Source organism: Esox lucius, chromosome 8, assembly GCF_011004845.1.
Source record: "Esox lucius isolate fEsoLuc1 chromosome 8, fEsoLuc1.pri, whole genome shotgun sequence".
Classification (NCBI taxonomy): domain Eukaryota; kingdom Metazoa; phylum Chordata; class Actinopteri; order Esociformes; family Esocidae; genus Esox; species Esox lucius.
Genome location: NC_047576.1, coordinates 11,123,577 through 11,135,273, shown reverse-complemented (window position 1 = coordinate 11,135,273; position 11,697 = coordinate 11,123,577). Strand labels below are relative to the sequence as shown.

At 42.2% G+C, this 11,697-nt stretch overlaps 1 protein-coding gene across 1 annotated transcript; it reads right to left on the bottom strand.

The window, feature by feature from the left end:
• Positions 1 to 306: 306 nt before the first annotated feature.
• On the bottom strand, positions 307 to 11,049 carry hapln4 (hyaluronan and proteoglycan link protein 4). Its single transcript, XM_010871572.4, has 5 exons — positions 10,883 to 11,049; positions 6,893 to 7,013; positions 5,283 to 5,645; positions 3,812 to 4,114; positions 307 to 1,816 (listed from the first exon to the last, which is right to left on the bottom strand). Exons 1-5 carry the CDS (start codon positions 10,883 to 10,885, stop codon positions 1,434 to 1,436), a joined length of 1,173 nt encoding a protein of 390 aa, XP_010869874.1. The 5' UTR covers positions 10,886 to 11,049; the 3' UTR covers positions 307 to 1,433.
• Between the last annotated feature and the right edge of the window lie 648 nt (positions 11,050 to 11,697).

Here is an 11,697-nt window from a genome sequence, read left to right as displayed (position 1 = left end):
AATGTGTCTTTAAAATGTCTAAACAAACATACTTTTACTTCAAACTGTGTAGAATGTAGCTACAGTTCATCCGTATCCCAATTTAATTCGCTCAAATTTATCACTTAGCAGAATGATTATTTGATGTTGTTGGTTTGCCTTGAACTTGATTTGAGCTCATTTAGACTGTTGCTATGGAAATTACATTGTAATTTCTGTGTTGGCATTGCACCAAGTGTTTTTCCACTAATGCCTGTCCTCACACTGTTACTCAGAATCAAACACTTCTAGACAAGAGACGGAGATGATAAATATGCATAGACAATCTCACAGAATGAAAACGTTTTAATCAACAACATTTTCAAGATCTCATTTGTTGCTTGTGTATCGTAGCACAAAAATACAGCCCTAAAAATGGATGCGTCCATAGATTATATTTTAATATTTTTGTTAGGATTCCCGTTAGCTGCTGTCATTTGCGGAAGCCACTCTTCCTGGGGTCCACATCAAGATAACAACCAATACAGCTAAAACTGTGCTATTTCACAATTCAACAAATAGTGCAATCAATCAATACATGAGGTAATCAAGCAGCAATTGAAGCATCTTTAGCATAGTTAAGTTGGTTCAGTCCCAGTTACTAAAATCAGCTCCCAGTTAAACATGCTTACTAAGCATGTGGTCATAAAGTGACCTTATCGCAACAGCAATATTCTTTACTATACTAAGCTCTGGTATGATTGCGAGCACTTATTTACTGACTTAGGGAAAACTATTCATTCCTTAACATGTCTCTACCAGAACATGACATCTGGCTAAATGCAGGCGACTGGGGTGCAGTAAAACCCGAAAGGCAAAACTTAGGCATCATGCTGGCCCCTAGCAACAAAAATAGATAGATCCAGCATGAGGAGTCTGCCCTAAAGCTCGTCATCATCCTCTGAGAGTCTGTCTCAATGTGCAGCAATCTTTACACTCAGACAGACATAATGAATAGTAGCTGTAGTTGTCTGTCGTTGTGTCTCTCATTCTGTCTGTCCGTGTCTGCGGCCAACTCCAACTGGCAATGCTTGAAGTTGAGTGCCTATCGCAAAGGACCTTTCCTTCAGAGAATGAAGCCACATGGAGAACCCAAACACACTGTGAAGTCTGAGGCCCCATCTAGCCTGTGGCTTCTTCAGACTCTAGCAGAGAGTAACGTTAATAAAACACTTTCTAATCCTAATGTGCCTGAAAGCCTATGATCAGCTGCAGTGACTAGCTAAGCCAATCTGCGACACAGTGGTAATATTCTCAACATTACTGACACACCAAATATGGAACTGATAGAGATAAACATTATGTCTCTAATTGAACAATGTCCTGTCAGCCATGTTGTTAAAGTAATGGATATAGTTAAAGTAATGAATATAGCCATGTTGTGGCAGCAGGGATTTTAGCAATCCTCTCTCCCTCTATAGGGTTTTGGTAGTAGTAGTGTTCATCTGGATATCCTTGCTGTTCTTCCCTGGGCGCCGTGTCGGCTTCCCAACCACACCATTGACATTCTCTTCATTGCTGCGGAAACAATAGACACCGTAGATGCGGAACTTCAAGTCAGGAAAGCCCAGGTGGCGGACACCGGGTTGAGGCCCTCCACAGCGTGTGCGTGGGTTGACAATAGGGTAGCGTATGCTCCCATCTTCCAGCCAGCCAGCCTCACAGCGGTCCAGCAGCTGGATTTTCCAGGCAGCATAGAGTTGACCCACCTTGGCCACCACTGAGCCGTCACGCACGCAGGCCTTTACCGCCTCGGCATAGTTCACCTTCTTAAACCGCTTCAGGAAATACACCTTACCTGGATAAGAGGGGAATGGAGGAGAGTGTGTGTATTTTAGAGGGAGAGACATAGTGATCAAAGGTTATGAAAGGGGTTGGACAGAGGGTGAGAAAGAGGACGAGACAGAGGTAGAACTACAATGTGAGAAATGTTCAGGGCTGTGAGAGAAAAACATAGGGGGAGAGCTTGATGTATGGAGAAAGATTCACAAGTAAGTAGCGAGTCACAAGTATATACAGCGAGTCACAAATACATAATGCAACTGTCAAATAAAAATCACTGTCAAGAAATATATGCATACAGTTTCACAAACACGTTAAAATCCAAAAACAAATAATGAATCATTAACAAAAACAAATGATGATTAGCAAATAAATGTAAGACCGTTTTTTATGTTGAATATTTTTTGTATGAATGTTACAGCATTTATCCCCCGCATTTTACAGATTGAATGTAATGCAAGTCAGAAATCTCTGAAAACATTCATAAAAAATTTTTTTACATTAAAAGTCATTTTACATTTATTAGCTTATCATCCTTTGTATTTGTTCAAATTCATAATTTGTTTTGGGGATTTTGACAAAGGTTTGTGAAACAGTTACATTATGTGTTTGAGACTGGCTACTTAGAAGTTTATGCCATTTTGATAGAAATCTATATCCATATTGATGAGACAGCAACAGACTCTCTGTGAGGAGAGATGTTTTCACAGCCTTAATACCAGTCTGATACCTCGGCCCAGAGGATGTGTTCCGAATCGCAAATCAACCAAACATCCAACTGCTGCTCAAAATCTAAAGTAGTGGTAGTGGACAGTACCTGCACCAAAAATCACTCCTACTTTCATCTTTCCCCATGAAGACTTCTCATTGCCTTTAAGAAGTCAGTTACGGGATAATAATTACAGAAAGTGTTGAGCGCTGAAAGGAAGCCATCAAGTTCAGTTTTTACAGAAAGGAATGAACAAGTTAGCTAACCAAATGGGTTCCTACCACAAAACTGATGCCAGCATCATTGGACTATACATTTTCTGTTTGTTTCCAGTATATGGCTGTTGCCTGAATATTGCCTCACATCTCCCCAAGGGTTAATGTATAAATGTGTTTCAGCTGGTCAGTGCAACGGTGTCTCCCATAATTGCTTCTGAATATAGCCAACATCTCTGGACAGACTTGACTTCAATTAACCCCCCATGGGAGGCAATGACAATACTTTGGCATCTTGACAATACTTTGGCGTCTTCACTATAAAGTACCAGGCTAACGTTGGACTTTTATTTCCTGCTGCTCTAGTGCGGATAGTTGCTATTGTTGACATAGGTACTTTAACATTATGTAATGTTTAAGAAAATAACATTCTTCATTTTATTCCTTCCAAGAAGTAGAAAAATCAAATAAATGTTTTTCCGCAATGCACAAAATGTTATTTCTTCACGACATTGTCACAATCTATCGCTGTACCCATGAAACATGTTTCTCCAAATTGAATATTTTATATTCCAAGGTAACAGATTAATCATTCTGTCACGAAAAGTACAGTAGACTGGCACTGTAGCAGCAATGCCCCAAAAACTTTGCCTTTTACTTTCCTCTGGCACCCTAATAAGTCTGATCCCTAGAAACAGTAGACTTTTCTCCCTGCCGCTGCTGTGAGCAACTGTTGATGGAAATCAAAGGAGAAAAGATAAAAGCGTAGCCAGAAGACCCTTTGGCCCTTTTAAGAGGGCAGAATCAACACAAAATCCAATGGCCTTGGGCCTCTGGGATCACAGGCAAAGATCAGAGGCAGGCACTGCTCCCCCGCTGGCTGCATATCAATACGCCCTGCATCGTTTCTGTACAGATCTGAAATCACTGAAGAGGCAGAGGCAATGAGGCAAAAATAAATTTGAGGGCTTCACCCTAACCTACCTGTGAGACACACCACTACATCACCTCTGTTCAAAGAAAGAAAACCGACACACAGATTCATTCACAGGCACAGATACAGACACACTCACACACAGACACGTACCATTGAGGTTGGACGTGAAACAGAAGGCGTCATAGCGCTCATCCTCTTTGTGCCTGTAGCCGTAATTGCGGACCCCCGCAGGGGTGTCCTTGCGGCCACACTGGTCACGAGGATGGGAGATGGGGTACTGAACGGATCCGTCTTCCAGCCAGCCTGCGTTGCACCAGTCCAGTCCCTCCAGCCAGGCTTTGTGGAGCTGGGCATGGGAGGCCAGGATGGCGTCCTGCTCCTTACACACATCCTCAGCCTGTTGATAGTTGAGCTTGTAGCGCCCCACCCGGGGGTAGTAGGGGAAAACCACACCTGGGGAAGGAGATACTGAACTATAAGGAAGCTATTCAGTGAAGAAATACTTAGCAACTAAAACGCCTGCAGGAGCAGCACTACCTAGACAGAAAGACACGTCTGCCCCAAGGCCATCAGACTGTTAAACTAACTGCCTCTTTCCCTGCTTCCTCCCCTCATCTGCACCTCAGAGCCCTATTACACTCTTCATGGCTTATCTACACACTGTTCGCACACTCAGTCACACACACTCTCCATGGATACGCTCAACCACACACTCTATCCATCGATACTCAACCACACTCTCTCCGTGGAGACTCAACCATACACTCACCATGGTCACATTTTACCACATACTCATTACTCTCTCCATGGAAACTCAACCACACACACTCTCAATGGAAACTCAACCACACACTCTCTCCTTGGACACATTTAACTACACACTCTCTCCTTGGACACATTTAACCACACGCGCTCTCCAAGGACACATTCAATCACATACACTCTCCAAGGACACATTCAATCACACACGCTCTCCATGGACACATTTAACCACATACTCTCCCCATGGACATTGAACCACTCACACTCTTCATGGACACATTTAACCACACACTCTCCATGGACATAGAGCCACACACACTCTCCATGGACACATTCAACCACACACACTCTCCAAGGACACATTTGACCACACACACCATGGACATATTTAACCACACACTCTCTCCATGGACATATTTAACTACACACTTTCTCCATGGATACATTTAATCACTCACTCTCCCCATGGACACAGAGCCACACACACTCTCCAAGCACACATTTAACCACACACACTCTCCAAGCACACATTTAACCACACACACTCTCCAAGCACACATTTAACCACACACACTCTCCAAGCACACATTTAACCACACACACTCTCCAAGCACACATTTAACCACACACACTCTCCATGGCCACACAGGCACACACATTCTTCATAGACACACTTAACCACCCACTCCCCCCATGACCACTGAACCACACACTCCCCCCACGAACACTGAACCACACACACTCTCCATCGATTTTCACACACATTCAAGGAAAGACAAGGAAACTGGTTGGGGGCATTGCAAAAAAAAAGTGAACAGAAGTTTGGTTGTAACAAGCAAACTTCAATTTAATCCTTGACCTTCTAGATCCAGGTTGACGAACCCTGTGTCATCCTCCATGTCATTGGTGACCTCACACTCATAGCGGCCATAGTCCTCCAGGGTGATGTTGTGGATAATGACTGATGCATCCCCCGGTCCATTCTGCTCCAGGGATACACGGCCCTGGTACGACCCGAACACCCTCTGCTGGAGGCCCAGGGCCACAAACACGTCCTCAAACACCAGTGCGTCTGTCACCTTGGTCCACTTAATTCGGATGCGGTTAGGGTCGGAGCCCTCTGGTTCGTGGTGGTAGCGGCAGGGCAGGGTGATGGAGCCTCCACGGTGGGTGACCACTTTACCAGGGGCAGTCTGAACAATTACTGCCCCCGTGTCATCCTCTGGAGGAAAAAAACTCATTAACACAGTGTGATATACAGTATATATATATATATATATATATATATATAGCTCCGGGAAGAATTAAGAGACCTTCTTTCCTTTCCAAAAAAGTTGAAAAGGAAAGTTTTAGGTGAGGAACAGAAGTGTTCAATTTGCAGTGGTCTCTTAATTTTAGCCCTTCTGTTCCTCACTCAAAAGCTTCCTTTTCAACTTTTTTGAAAAGGAAAGAAAAAGGTGCAGTGGTCTCTTAATTTTTTCCAGAGCTGTATATAAGGCCATTATTACTATTATAGAAACCATCCACACTTAAGTTATACAGTCAGTATGATGGAAGTGTATATGATTTATTAGTACCGTATGTGGAAAGGGAAACTCCACAATCCTTTCAACAGTGAGGGCTAAAGGGGTGACGTGATCTTAGACACCTGTGTTTCATAATAAGACCAGATCCCAGACTTGTTCTGTGACACAACCTGGGTTGACCTTCATTCCAGAATGTTGCACCGACTCCACCTTTCTAGCCTTGTTCAGTCCACAATTAAGCCTGGGAATCAATACGACATGTAGGTGGAACTATACTGACACTTCCCCAGTTGTTTAAGATGAGTTGTTGCTAGTGGACAGGAGCAAAGAGTAGGTGACTACTTGTTAGAATGACATTACAAAGGTCAGCCTGGCTTTGTATGAGTCCGCTTCTCTCAGGGTAACTGAGCAACAACTAACACTGATTCTCATTCTAAGACTTTGCTTATTATGAAGACTTCATAACACTTACAATCAAAAATTATAGCTGGTTGTTATTAAGCTGGGCTCAGAACAACACTGAAATGTAAATCATGGACAGCGTAGCAAGCATGTGCAAAATGGAATCTAACCTTCCAGGTTGGAATCTCAGGCATGTGCACCGTAACTGGTTGCCAATACAGCATCAGAAAGTTTCCAATGGGTTTTCTTCACAGCTTTGAGATTTTTCTCAGAGTTCAAATCAACTAACTCTGCTTGGCAATTAAGTAGATACAATTTTTCAACAATTAGCTAGGGAAAATGTACCCCTACCTAATTGTAAAGAATTTAAATTCTCTAAAGTTGTCTGCCAATAATCCTGGAGGATATATAATATTTGTCAACTCACTTTTGAAACAGACAACAGCTCTTTTTGACTCCCCCTCAATGTGAAAAAACTATTGAATTGCAGTCCTGTAAATGTCCTGTAAAATGTGTGGGATAGAAGACGGAGGGATCTTACCGAGTACATGAACAACTTTCCTCCTTCCTTTCTCAACATTGGTTGGAAGGGAGGTCGCAAAGAGGGCAAAGGCTAGAACCAAACAAGTTACTGTCCCCAAGGACAGGGGGTGTACGACGAGCTGCAAAAGGAGACAGGGAGGGACAGAGAGAGAGGGACAGGGAGGGACAGGGAGAGAGGGACAGGGAGGGACAGGGAGAGAGGGACAGGGAGAGAGGGACAGGGAGGGACAGAGAGAGAGGGACAGGGAGGGACAGGGAGGGACAGGGAGGGACAGAGAGAGAGGGACAGGGAGGGACAGGGAGAGAGGGACAGGGAGGGACAGAGAGAGAGGGACAGGGAGGGACAGGGAGAGAGGGACAGGGAGGGACAGAGAGAGAGGGACAGGGAGGGACAGAGAGAGAGGGACAGAGAGGGACAGAGAGAGAGGGACAGGAGGGGATTGGGAGGTAGGGAGGAAGTGGGAAGCCATGATGGGAGGAGGGACAAGAAGGAAGTGAGAGGCAGAGAGGAAGAGGGAAACAGTGAGGGAGCGAGAGGGACAGGTAGGGAGGGACAGGAAGGGAGAGAGAGAGGGGCACAAGAAGGGAGGCACAGGGGAGAGACAGGAAGGGAGGGACAGGGTGAGAGCGACAAGAAGGGGCGGACAGGAAGGGAGGGAGTGATGAAACAGGGTGATGTGTTGCCCAATGGTCCTACAAGGCATTCTTCGGCCTTAATGGCTAGTCTATAAATCATTACATGGAAGTTAGACATTTCAAGGTAATGGAGCCTCTAACATCACTCCGCACTACAGCTGGAGAACTTCCTTCATAAAGTTAATCAGAAATGATTTCCCAGGGTTTGATAAATGGGACATATGAAGACCAAATGTAGCACAGTATGTGAGTGGTAAGGTAGTGAAGCGCAGAATCGGTTTGCATAGTGCTGAGAAAAGCATTCTTTCACTATTGTGAGCTCCTCTGTTTTTGCATATTTGTCAGTTGTCCAACTAAAACATTCGACCCACAATTGAAACCGCGGTGCTCTACCAGCTTCATGTGATTGTATAAAATGTTGAGAGGTAGAGTTAGTTTTATTATGGACATTCGGAGGACATTTATTTTCTCTTCTCAATAGCTATGAAGTCAAGCATTCCATGACTATGAAAATGATACATTCTGAATCGGGTCAGAGTGAGTACAATCTGTCAAATTTAAATTAAATAGATCCACTAAAGAGTGTGCCATGACTATGAAATTAGGTATTCTGAATCTGAATGGCTGAACTACAATCCTGTGGCGTTTGTAGTCCATCATGGGTTTCACTGCCAGGCTTGGTTTGTTTAGCTTTGTCAGCTTACATGGTTCTGAGCAGAGGGTTGGAGGCCAGGCTAGGCTTTCACACGTCACTGGTGCAAGCTTTGTCTCTCCAGTTTGGAACGACGCACCGGTTCCTACCGAGCTGCTGGCTGCCTCGGTTTTTGAGAGTGAGACTGAAGAGTTTCTAACTTGAACTTCCCTGTTATAACCATGTCAAACTAATATACATACAGCTCCGGAAAACATTAAGAGACCACTGCACCTTTTTCTTTCCTTTACAAAAAAGTTAAAAAGGAAGGTTCTGAGTGAGGAGCAGAAGGGTTAAAATTAAGAGACCACTGCAAATTGAAAGCTTCTCTTCCTCACTCAAAAACTTCCTTTTCAACTTTTTGGGAAAGGAAAGAAAAAGGCGCAGTGGTCTCTTAATTTTTTCCGGAGCTGTACATTTTGTCTGACTCTGGAGAAATTGTGATGCAGTGCCCTCTAGGACGCTCCTATTTGTGAGGAAATGTGTTTAAGTGCCCTCCAAGGTGCTCCTATGTGATGATGGTCTCTTCGTTTTTTCCAGACCTGTATATTAGTGTAGAATTAAGGATACATATGTTGCTGGCCTTCACTGATTTGGGGTGACGACTGTGTAGTGGCCTCAGGGTACGTAAGAGAACGGGAGATTCAGATAGACAACACAGACGTCATTAGTTGCCTGGCCATCCGCGAAGATAGCTGTGGTACCAACAATTGGACCAGGAATGTAGTGACATGTGTAGAATGATTACAAGCAGTTTATATACAGTTTATATATTGTTCATATACTTTATATACTCGACCTGGCGAGGAATAAGGCTGTAACTCAACAACATTTGGAAAAAGTGAAGGGGTCCTTATACTTTCCAAATGTACTGGATGTTAGGTCAATAGACCTACATGGCCCTAAAGATTTCAGTGCTATGTGCCGCAGTGCTATGTTACATCCAACCACATAGTTGTTTGGCTCCTTTTTAAATTATAATGATAACAGAAATCACCAGAATGGCCATGATCAGAAGTATACATACCCTGGAATGTTTGGCCTTGTTACAGACACACAAGGTGACACACACAGGTGAAAATGGCCTTTAAACGCAAATTACACCCACCTGTGGCTTTTTAAATTGCAATTAGTGTCTGTGTATAAATAGTCAATGAGTATGTTAGCTCTCACGTGGATGCACTGAGCAGGCTAGATACGGAGCCATGGGGTGCAGAAAAGAACTGTCAAAAGTCCTGCGTAACAAGGTATTGGAACTTTATAAAGATGGAAAAGGATATAATAAAAAGATATCCAAAGCCTTGCAAACGCTAGTCAGTACTGTTCAATCATTTATTAAGAAGTGGAAAATTCAGGGATCTCTTGATACCAAGCCAAGGTCAGGTAGACCAAGTAAGATTTCAGCCAAAACTGCCAGAAGAATTGTTCAGGATACATAATAAGTGTCAGCATAGAGGCTGACACTTATAAAAATGATGGATGATATTGGTCACATTCTAGCCCAATGTCATCAAGTTGTTTAGCTGACTAATCATCTGCAAAAAGTCAACAAACATTAAAAGGTCAAAGGTGAAAATAGCTGTCATATTTTCAGTGTTGTAAAGAAAAGTTCTGTATTTAATTTATTGGTAATTTGAGAGAAATAATCCAAATTTGAAAAAGTAACAATATTATTTTGCACCGTTTATTTGTTTTAAACCCTTCTTAATAATATGTCCTACAATAATGGGACACTTTCAGTAAAAGCTATTGAATTTCCAAATACATATAGATTTGTTTTGAATATTGACATAATTTTTTTTTTTAAAAGATGTGGATTGTTTTCGAACATACCATTTGACATGGCACACTTTTTGTAGGAGATATTGCATTTCCAGATTAAAGTAGTGGCTTGTAGTCATTTTTATTTTTATATTCATGCTACACATTTGGTAGAACCTATTGAATTTGTAATATTAGAAATCTCGGCCCGATTCATAATATATAATTTTCATAGTCACGGATACTATTTGTAGATACTATCGAATTTCCAAACTTAGTTCAAATTTAGAAATTTCGTATAAATTAAAGGTGTGGATTGTAGTCCATACTAAACTGATTCAGAATATATAATTTTCCGAGCCATGGCACATTTTAACAAATTATAATGTTTGGGTTGTTTTGCATCCTCTCCTGATTCAAAATGCGCAATTTTCATAGTAATGTTTTTTTTTGGCTAACTACTGAAAGTCCACTATCAAACTAATTTTACCTCGCTGGCATGCTTAAACGTCAAAGAAAATTGGGCTAGTTTGCTGCTCTATGATGACCTATACGCTTGAATGTTAGAGTAAACAGTGATAGCCCTCGTAAAAAAGCAATGTTCCTGCGGAATAATAAGTAAATGATAGCCTTCGTGTAATAAAAGTGCGTTTCTGCATAATATTAAGTTATTTGACAACCATCTATGCAATATTAAACGTTTTAGTTGTCTGGTATATAGTTATATGCAGCGAACCAGAAATAACCCCGCCTGCGCCACTACTGTCTCGTCCGCATGCTGCGCTGTAGGCTACTCAGCAGTAGGCTCGTGCAGGCTACAACATATTCAAGGTTACTGTAATTCCATGCAGTAAAAAGACTGCATGCTGCGACAACCCATCCCGCAACACAAATACTTACCATTATCTCTTAAAGAAAACTGTATATGTCTGGAGTTAGATATGCCGTATGTCGTATGCTCCAGCAGGACTGTTAGTGGTGTGGTGCAGTACTTGAGTCATCCTCTCTCTCCTGCAGCTGGCATTACACTCTTTCTATACGATTCCGTTTTATTTGGGCAATGCAGGGGAACTGCTGATACTGGTCAGGACTCGATTAATTGGACGGTCCCGCACGTATTCACTCATTTTCACCACAGCGTAAATCACTACTAGAAGGCGCCAGAGCAATTCAGTCCTATTTCTATAACGTAGCCTGTCCATCAGTAAACTATAAAACGTCTTTATTATTACATTTACTATTGAAGTGGCATTATGGCTTTGAGACTGTGCTGGTGTTTAGGTTTAAAATGTGATAATACTTCTGCACAGTAGGCTTAACGTAATTGTTGCAACAGAGTTTAGGCAGAGGAGAGTGTTTCTATAACAGCTTCTCCTGCCATAAAAGGCTGACACATCTGTCAACTCATCATAAGATATCTGTCTGGAAGTAAGTTATCCACAGCTAATATTCATTGTAGCCTAAATGTAGCCTAATACGAATGTATTAGCGTAGCAACAAAATACATGAAAACTATCTAATATTTTATAGTTTGGACTGTAGTTATTTACAGTTGTGCTCAAAAGTTTGCATACCCTTGGAGAATTGGCAATATATGTACAATTTGTAAAGAAAACATAAGTGAGCAGGCAAAACACATATTTCTTATGGGATTCACATTCAACTGTAGGTCATAACAGAATGGCACAATCATAAAACAAAACATGGCAACTAAG

Excerpts from the sequence above, each read along its gene's own strand:
- hapln4 (XM_010871572.4), bottom strand. Across the intron at positions 5,646-6,892 it reads GAAAGTTGTTCATGTACTCG|AGGATGACACGGGGGCAGTA; the intron begins GTAAGATCCCTC and ends TTTTTCCTCCAG. Across the intron at positions 1,817-3,811 it reads TTTCACGTCCAACCTCAATG|GTAAGGTGTATTTCCTGAAG; the intron begins GTACGTGTCTGT and ends CCTCTTATCCAG.